This window comes from Armigeres subalbatus, chromosome 3, assembly GCF_024139115.2.
Source record: "Armigeres subalbatus isolate Guangzhou_Male chromosome 3, GZ_Asu_2, whole genome shotgun sequence".
Taxonomy (NCBI): Eukaryota; Metazoa; Arthropoda; class Insecta; order Diptera; family Culicidae; genus Armigeres; species Armigeres subalbatus.
Genome location: NC_085141.1, coordinates 748,308 through 756,515, shown reverse-complemented (window position 1 = coordinate 756,515; position 8,208 = coordinate 748,308). Strand labels below are relative to the sequence as shown.

At 37.4% G+C, this 8,208-nt stretch overlaps 1 protein-coding gene across 2 annotated transcripts in view; it reads right to left on the bottom strand.

Moving 5' to 3' along the window:
• The window catches only part of LOC134220508 (succinate--CoA ligase [ADP/GDP-forming] subunit alpha, mitochondrial), a 28,502-nt gene continuing 20,294 nt past the window's right edge, over window positions 1-8,208 (bottom strand). The window contains exons 5-6 of one of the 2 annotated variants that reach the window (XM_062699586.1): window positions 1,557-1,601; window positions 1-842 (exon numbers count right to left, since the gene is read on the bottom strand). In XM_062699586.1, coding sequence (XP_062555570.1) covers window positions 627-842; window positions 1,557-1,601 — 261 coding nt within the window. In that variant the 3' untranslated portion in view covers window positions 1-626. The remainder of the gene's footprint in view (window positions 843-1,556; window positions 1,602-8,208) is intronic. The other variant, XM_062699587.1, reaches the window with a different exon arrangement.

Genomic DNA, 8,208 nt, shown 5'->3' with positions numbered 1-8,208 from the left:
AACGTTTACATTTTTTTTTTATTTATGTAATTTGGTTTTTTATCGAATACAGATTCAGTTCATTTCAACAATCCCACTTCCCATCGTTAACCCATCCAATTGTTCATTATTAGGATGACTAATGATAACACTATCGGCATAGATTCAAACGCAGTCGTTTCTATCATATTGTGCAGTTCAATAATGTCGAGTGTAAATACACAAAAAGCTTGTTTAAAATTCAATCGTTTCGAAGGGAATAAATTCCAGAAAACGGCACCTTTGCATGTTACTATGACGGTTCAATCTTGTCTTACAATAGGATATCGAGTTATAACACCAGAGAGAGGAAAATAAATTGCAATATGACGACAAGATTTCCATTAATGTACATTTGCATAAGTGTGTAACTAGAAATCCTCCCGTATTCAGTTAATGCATCATAAACCTGCTTATTACTTTGTAAGAGTATATTTTACGAGCTGATCGGATAGTTATGGCCCACTTCAGGTTTATTTTTGTGTATACAAAAATGAAAAATATAAAACAATCGACCGAAGATAACATTGAAGACAATTCTCCTATTTATATTTACTACACATTTTTGCTGTCGATTTATGATAGATGTTGGTTAAACTTACATTTACTTAAGCGAGTTCCAATCTCTTCATTTCTTTGAACAATTCTTTGCCCATCTGAGCTGGACTTCTGGTCACAATTACGCCGGCCTTCTCGAGCGCATTGATCTTATCCTGAGCGCCTCCCTTTCCTCCGGAGATGATGGCACCGGCGTGGCCCATGCGACGACCGGGTGGGGCCGACAGGCCAGCAATAAATGAAACAACCGGCTTGGCTTTGATGCCCTGTGACATAGAAAGAATAAATTGATGAGTGATGAGGGCCGTTTCTTATTGTGATTCCAATATTTTGACGGGCATAGAAATGGTTGATTTTCAGTTGAGGATTCTGTGATGCGGGAGGAAACTTGCAAATTTAGCTACCACGGATTCAGCCAGATTTATTATACGCTCTTCAGCAAAAAGTTCGACAAACTGAACATTATACTTTCAAGTGAAATGTTTTATTAATGACTCTTACGGCAAGAAAAAAGTATACTGATTAAATTTGTAGTTATTTTTACTTTAGTGGTTGCAGTGTACCAAGCATCATCTTAGAATATTACATATTATTTCGATAAGATGATATTGTATTCCTAGCATAGTCAAACGAATGAGAAAAATACCGATAAATTGCCTTTTTCTCACCGTGTGCATGATTTACTTTTCAATTTCGATTATTTTGTTTTATTTCTTTAACAATTATGTTTATGCGATCAATGTATATTTTGTTAGAAGCTGACATAAATGATGAGTACATTTTTACAATGATTATAAGAATAGATTTTGATGTAAATTTATAAAAAGTTTTAAAAATGATTAACAATAGATCGAGCTACGATAGCACATGACTTGAATCGATGAATGTACCAATAACATATTCGCCAATTGAGTAAAATCTATCCCAACGTATGAGAGGGTATATTGGTTCCAAGCTTTTATTAAAAACATAAAACTTACAGCAGCGCTACGGTTTGCTTGTTGTACGCGTTCACCGAAAGAATTCTACTTGTGGAGAAAAATCTATGTTAATACAACGCTTTAAAGTTAGCATAATTGTGCTGTCAAATTGCCAAAGCTTAGTATTTGAAAAGAACATAACTAGTTACGTTGAAGTAAGCTGCTCAAAACATTGTTTAAAAGATGTTAAAAGCTTTTATAAGTAGTTTAAAGAATGATGATACTTCGATATTTTTTCGAATATGCCGACTAAGGACTGTATCATTTATAAACAAATATGTTTTGGAGTAATATTGGATAATTTTTTTTTAGCTTTATTTAAATGTTTTTCTAAACTACAAATTTAATTATGTTCAACACCGATATTGGATAAATTAAAAATGCAGGAAAAATTAGGTGTTAGGAATTAGGAAGGATGGATATAGGAATGTGCATATTAGTGCTGTCTCATGAGCAGGTTGAAGTCGCTCCAAGTTTCTCACATGCTGCTCGTAAAACCAGCCCGGTGGCATCCTTATCTCACACAATAGGTTTATTTTGCAGCTAACATTGCGCGACCGTATCCCACTGACAGTTCTGTATCCTAATGAGAATCAAATGTGATGTTTGTAAACAAAACACATACTATCATGAATTTTACACTGAGATGTTGGTTGCGTAAAACGCTTTAATAAAGTTAAAAAAAAACATCCTGCTCGTTGGTTTTTGTCAACAAATGGAAACGAGAGCGACTTCAACCTGCTAATTAGACAGGACTATATGAACCGGTGCCAGCGAAAGTGGTACATGTTACATTGGGTAAATTTTACAGGAGACGCATTTTTCCAAAAACTTCAAAAATAAAATTCAAATTAGCAATTTTCTACATCTCAACTGTACCAACGTGTTATGACTGATGTGCTTAAAGGTAGTAATGAGAAATATGCGAAGTTTCTTCAGAAATTTCCTTTTTATTAGAACAAAACGGACATGTGCCACTGTTAATAGGAACAAAATGCAACAGAAACCGAAAATCGTTTCCAGTAAAAGTGGTGCGTACATGTACATTTTTAAAATTATTTTAAACAGCAGTGGACCATCTTGAAATTCAAAATAGGGTTAAAATCTGTTGCGGAAATATTCACGTTGTCAAATTTTCTTTTTAAAAAGCAGATTTTAGTGGGCAGAACTGCACATGTACCACTTTTCCTGGCAACGAAATTGCCATTGTGATATATACCAGAAATTAAAAAGTGCATATCTCCAGATTTAGTTGTAAAAAAAAACTTTTTCGTTATTCCCTTACTAAACCTTTGCTCACAGAAGCAGTTGGTGTAAAAAACACAAAATCGACAAAAATGGTTTATGTACCACTTTCGCTGGCACCGGTTCATCGATTAATATTATTAAGAGTTCTTTTATCGTTGTATCGTATAAGTGAATACACATACATAATTCAGAATATTGTTCAGATTGATTCGAAGCTTTACTCCAAGCTTTCATTCCAAAATTCCTTCACAAAAACTAAGAAAACGCTGTATGGTATTGTTCCGGAAATAAGTGAAATAAGCAATAATAAGTGTTATTATCATTTAGGGCCGATTTCTTCACCTCCGCTTAACTCTTAAGCGGTGTTTACCCATACGCTTAAACCTGGTTTAAGCCCTAAGCGGAGGTGAAGAAATCGGCCCTTAGTATATTAAATGATACTAGCGTTTCACGCTGTAAATATTAGACATAGAGCAAAGTACCCTTGGACAAAGTTGTAGAGGGGAATCAGCGCTAGAAGTCCGCCATACAACTTTTTTCAGAATTCCGTCTCTGAGGCTACCTTTAAGGTAGCCTCACACATCGGGAATTTGGTCCACGGATTTTTTCCCCATGCATTTTTGCATATGCGATGTTTTTGGAATTCGGACACGGAAAATCAAAATCCTGGCCCCATTTAAAATGCACGGGGATCAAAGTCCGGCGGAAAATTTTTCCGAGGTGTAAGGTAGCCTTTACACCTCGGGAATTTGGTCCGCGGATTTTTCCCCCATGCATTTTTGCATATGCGATATTTTCGGGATTTGGGCACGGAAAATCAAAATCCCGGCCCCATTTAAAATGCACGGGGACCAAAATCCGGTGGAAAATTTTCCCGAGGTGTAAGGAAGCCTTAAAGCCCACCTTACACCTCGGGAATTTGATCCGCGGATTTTTTCTCCATGTGTTTTTGCATATGCGATGTTTTCGGGATTTGAGCACGGAAAATAAAAATCCCGGCCCCATTTAAAATGCACGGGGACCAAAATCCGACGGAAAATTTTCCTGAGGTGTGAGGCTACCTTAAGGACATAGTTGGAAGAGTACCACGATGGCAGTCAATATGGCACCGGACCTTCTACGGGTCAACCCCACACCTCTCGCACTCCTCTCCCACCAACATTCGAATTCATCGAACAGCTTCGAACAAAAGTTTAATATTCAAATTACTAACCTGTTCACAGCATATTTATTCACTTCCCGTGATAATGTACATGTTTATCCAAAGAGTCCTATGTATTTCGGCTCGAATAATATCATTAATCAGCAGTTTCGTGCCAATTTATTAGCCGTTCGCGATTTGGTGGGTTTATCACTGCACTTCACTTCTCAAAGGGCACTGAAAAATCAAGTTTTTACTCACTTCTCCGCACATGGAATGCAAATTAAACATCACTTTTCGAAATCAGTCACTTGTTCAAACCGAAAACTTAATATAAACTGCTATTTTTGCACGAAAAAAACGATCAAAAACTGATCGCGGAGCGAATGTCAACAACGGCACCGGCAGCAGCAAACTAGTAACTAGGGTGGTTCAAAAAATAATTTTGCTCCGCCACGCTCAGTCGAATATGATTTATAATTTGGGTGTCATCCGATGGTTTGGGCTGGTTTGAATAGAAGCTTACCGTGCACAGGTCGTTTCAGGTTTGTATGACAGTTTATATGGCGAGCTTGAATTTAACATTGTTCTGATTCTGGCACTCCGTCATTGGGCGATGGCGAGGAGGGAGACCATATGACTGGAAGAAATATTCACGAGCTTTAACTCCATAGACAATTCATATTGAATGGTCGTTCCAATAGTTAGGAGTCGATTTTAATCGAGGTTGCGAATCTTTAGCATGATAATTGGGCTTCTCAGAAGCATTAGTGAAACGTGCAATTCAACAAAATATGTACCCAGAATTTATCTGTGATATCTATCGCACCAGGGGCAGATACTTCTAGTCTAGTCTACACTATCGCACCAGGGGCAGATGCTTCAAACAAAAAGTGTGACATGGGGGTGAGTGGGGTATAAAATGCTATTTTTGCGTTACGAAATCAATGGATCTTTCCTGCGATGCGGTTTTCGTTCAGTGAAGTCTCTGGAATGTTGCTTTCAGCTATGCGGATTTTCTTTTCGCCAGCGTTTGGAGGGAAGGCGCTTTAGCCAGCGTAATAAAAGGTTCAGTTCCCCAAACTAGTTTTTATATAAACTTGAACCGGCTTGCGCTCAACTAGTTTTTGTTCAAATCGGTTTTTGGAGGACACACGGAGCATGGGACGGAATCGAGTGAGCGTGGTGGTGCTAGGTCGTTTTTGAACCACCCTACTAATATTCTTAGTTTTTTATAAATATGACACCAATACTACTACAGTATATGACAGTTTTTATTGTACCAATACTTTCAAAGCTTTGTTTTGGTACTCAACCCACCTTTACCTTAAAGGCCACCTTACACCTCGGGAAAATTTTCCGCCGGATTTTGGTCCCCGTGCTTTTTAAATGGGGCCGGGAGTTTGATTTTCCGTGCCCAAATCCCGAAAACATCGCATATGCAAAAATACATGGGGAAAAAATCCGCGGACCAAATTCTCGAGGTGTGAGGCTACCTTAAAGCTGTTTTCACTACCACAGCCACCTAGAGTATTTAACAGAGTGTAAAATGTAAAATAATCGAAAATTTTTGGTGAAGTCCACCTTTCTTCACTTGTCAGCTCACTTCCAGACACATCCATAGTCGGCTCTCGACTGTCAAAATTCAGTTGAATATTAGTCAATTCAGAGCATAAAATATTCATCTTCATGAAGCAACTTCGGTCCAAATTTTGACAAAAATCGCATGAATATTCAAAACATAGAATGACATAGTCAGACGACTACTCCACCAACTCATTCATTCGACTGTCACTGGATGCGCTTACTATGTGCAGAAAAAAAACATAACTATCATTGTTTTATGTTGATGTTTACCGTTGAAAGTGCCCCGCGGATGAAAATCGGATTCAGTTCTATGTGATAAATTACTTCACTCATTTGAAACGTGTTCAGATTTCAGATAATTTATCAATTTGTAAAATGTGCATAAATATTCAATGACTAATATTCAACTGAATATTGACAGTCGAGAGCCGACCATGAATGTCTGGAAGTGAGCTGCAGGGTGACCACTTATCTTCCATTTTGAAATTCCCGCATATTTCCCGACTTTTTCCCGATATTTTTGAAAAATTCCCGATATAATTTTGAAGATATAAAATAGAAAATCGTGGGTGATTATATTTTATTTCAAAAGTGCTTTTCATTTCTTTTGATTCTTTGACTAATTTGAGTTAAATTTTTAAAACCTCTTACTATATTTAAAATTAATTGTCCTTAGACCAACAATTAAAAAAGGTGTAACAGCCAAAGTTCATTCTTTACAGTTCTTTGTCCATGTATGTAGACGACGAACCGGGAAGAATAAATTTTGGCTTTTACGCCCTTGTCAAGTGTTGGTCTATAGTTAACTTTAAATATATTGAAGCATTCGTTGAGAGAATTTTGCGTCTGCCAATATTTTGACATCCATCTTCTCCAATACTTTACTTCAGAGATGAACCAGCCTACTGCTGCAAATCACTTTAATAAAAATAACCATCATGTTCTTCATTGCTTGTTACCAATCCCTAAATGACTTCACTCTAAAAAGCGTCAAAACGCAATCGAGGTGTATGTTTTGTTTACATAAGGATTTATTTGCCATTGTTATAAGCGAAAAAATAGTTAAATACATTCAACAATGAAGAACACGTTAAAATCATGCAATGATGCAAATCGCGATTCGAATCATGAGCGATTCACTGGGCAATAATTCTGATAGGATTTGACTCATTTGAGTCACGCATGATTCGAAATGTGTCAAAATTAAGATATTAACAACGAATGACCAGAGATTCTTGAGATGTGTGGAATTGAACATAATTAGATATACTCGAAACTGTCAACAAGTCTCCCGACAAAACTGGAGTCGCTTTCAAGAGAATATCGATCAAGCATCTTCTTTATGAATTCACAAGCTGCAACGAAATGGTAATAAGCTTCTTCATGGACTCATGGACCAAAAACCTCTGCAGTCTGCATACAAATTTTCGGTTCAGTAGTTTCCGAGTCTATAAGGGTCAGACAGAAAGAAATTCGTTTTTATGTAAATAGATTTGACAAAGCCGGATACCTCAAATAGTTTCAAACGTTACGTGGAAAAACATATGCATTTAAAACAGTATTTTTTTTTGTGTTTTACTTTATAATAGTTATACATGATTTAATAAAAAGAACAACTGATAACTTTTTTCCCGATTTTTGTATAATTTCAAGAAATTCCCGACTTTTTCCCGCATTTCCCGCATGAACTTTCAATTCCCGCATATTTCTCGCATTTCCCGACTCACTGGCCACCCTGGAGCTGACAAGTGAAGAAAGGTGGACTTTACCAAAAATTTTCGATTATTTTACACTCTGTATAGTCATTGAATATTTATGCACATTTTACAAATTGATAAATTATCTGAAATCTAAACACGTTTCAAATGAGTAAAGTAATTTATCATATAGAACTGAATCAGATTTTCATCCGCGGGGCACTTTCAACGGTAAACATCAACATAAACAATGATAATTATATTTTTGTCTGCATATAGTAAGCACATTCAGTGACAGTCAAATGAATGAGTTAGTGAAGTAGTCGTCTGACTATGTCATTCTATGTTTTGAACATTCATGCGATGTTTGTCAAAATTCGGACCGAAGTTGCTTCATGAAGATGAATATTTTATGCTCTGACTAAGATCCGTCGGGAGAAGGTAGCCGGCCCTAAAGGCTACCTTACACCTCGGGAAAATTTTCCGCCGGAATTTGGTCCCCGTGTATTTTAAAGGGGCCGGGATTTTTATTTTCCGTGCCCAAATTCCGAAAACATCGCATATGTAAAAATACATGGGGAAAAAATCCGCGGACCAAATTCCCGAGGTGTGAGGCTACCTTAAGGAACGATGGAAACCAGTTCCTCCTTCTACGAGTTTTAAAATCACTTAAATAAAGATTTAAAAAAAAAACCTTCTACGAGTACTATTGAAGTTCGCTGGGAGGAAGGCCTGCCCTGGAGGGAAGTTGTGAACCCCAAAAAGGCGAAGAAGGAGCAAAAAGTGACAGAGGAGGCGAAGGCGCCATTGGCCAAGAAGGGGAGTGCCCGTAGAGGAAAAGGCACACATTCCAATGGTCATTACAGGAAGAACAGAGGCGAATCAATTATCGTCAAGGTTGATGGTAAGAGCTATGCTGACGTTCTGAAGGCTTTGCGGGGCGATAAAAAGCTCACTGGCCTAGGGGATGATGTCAACT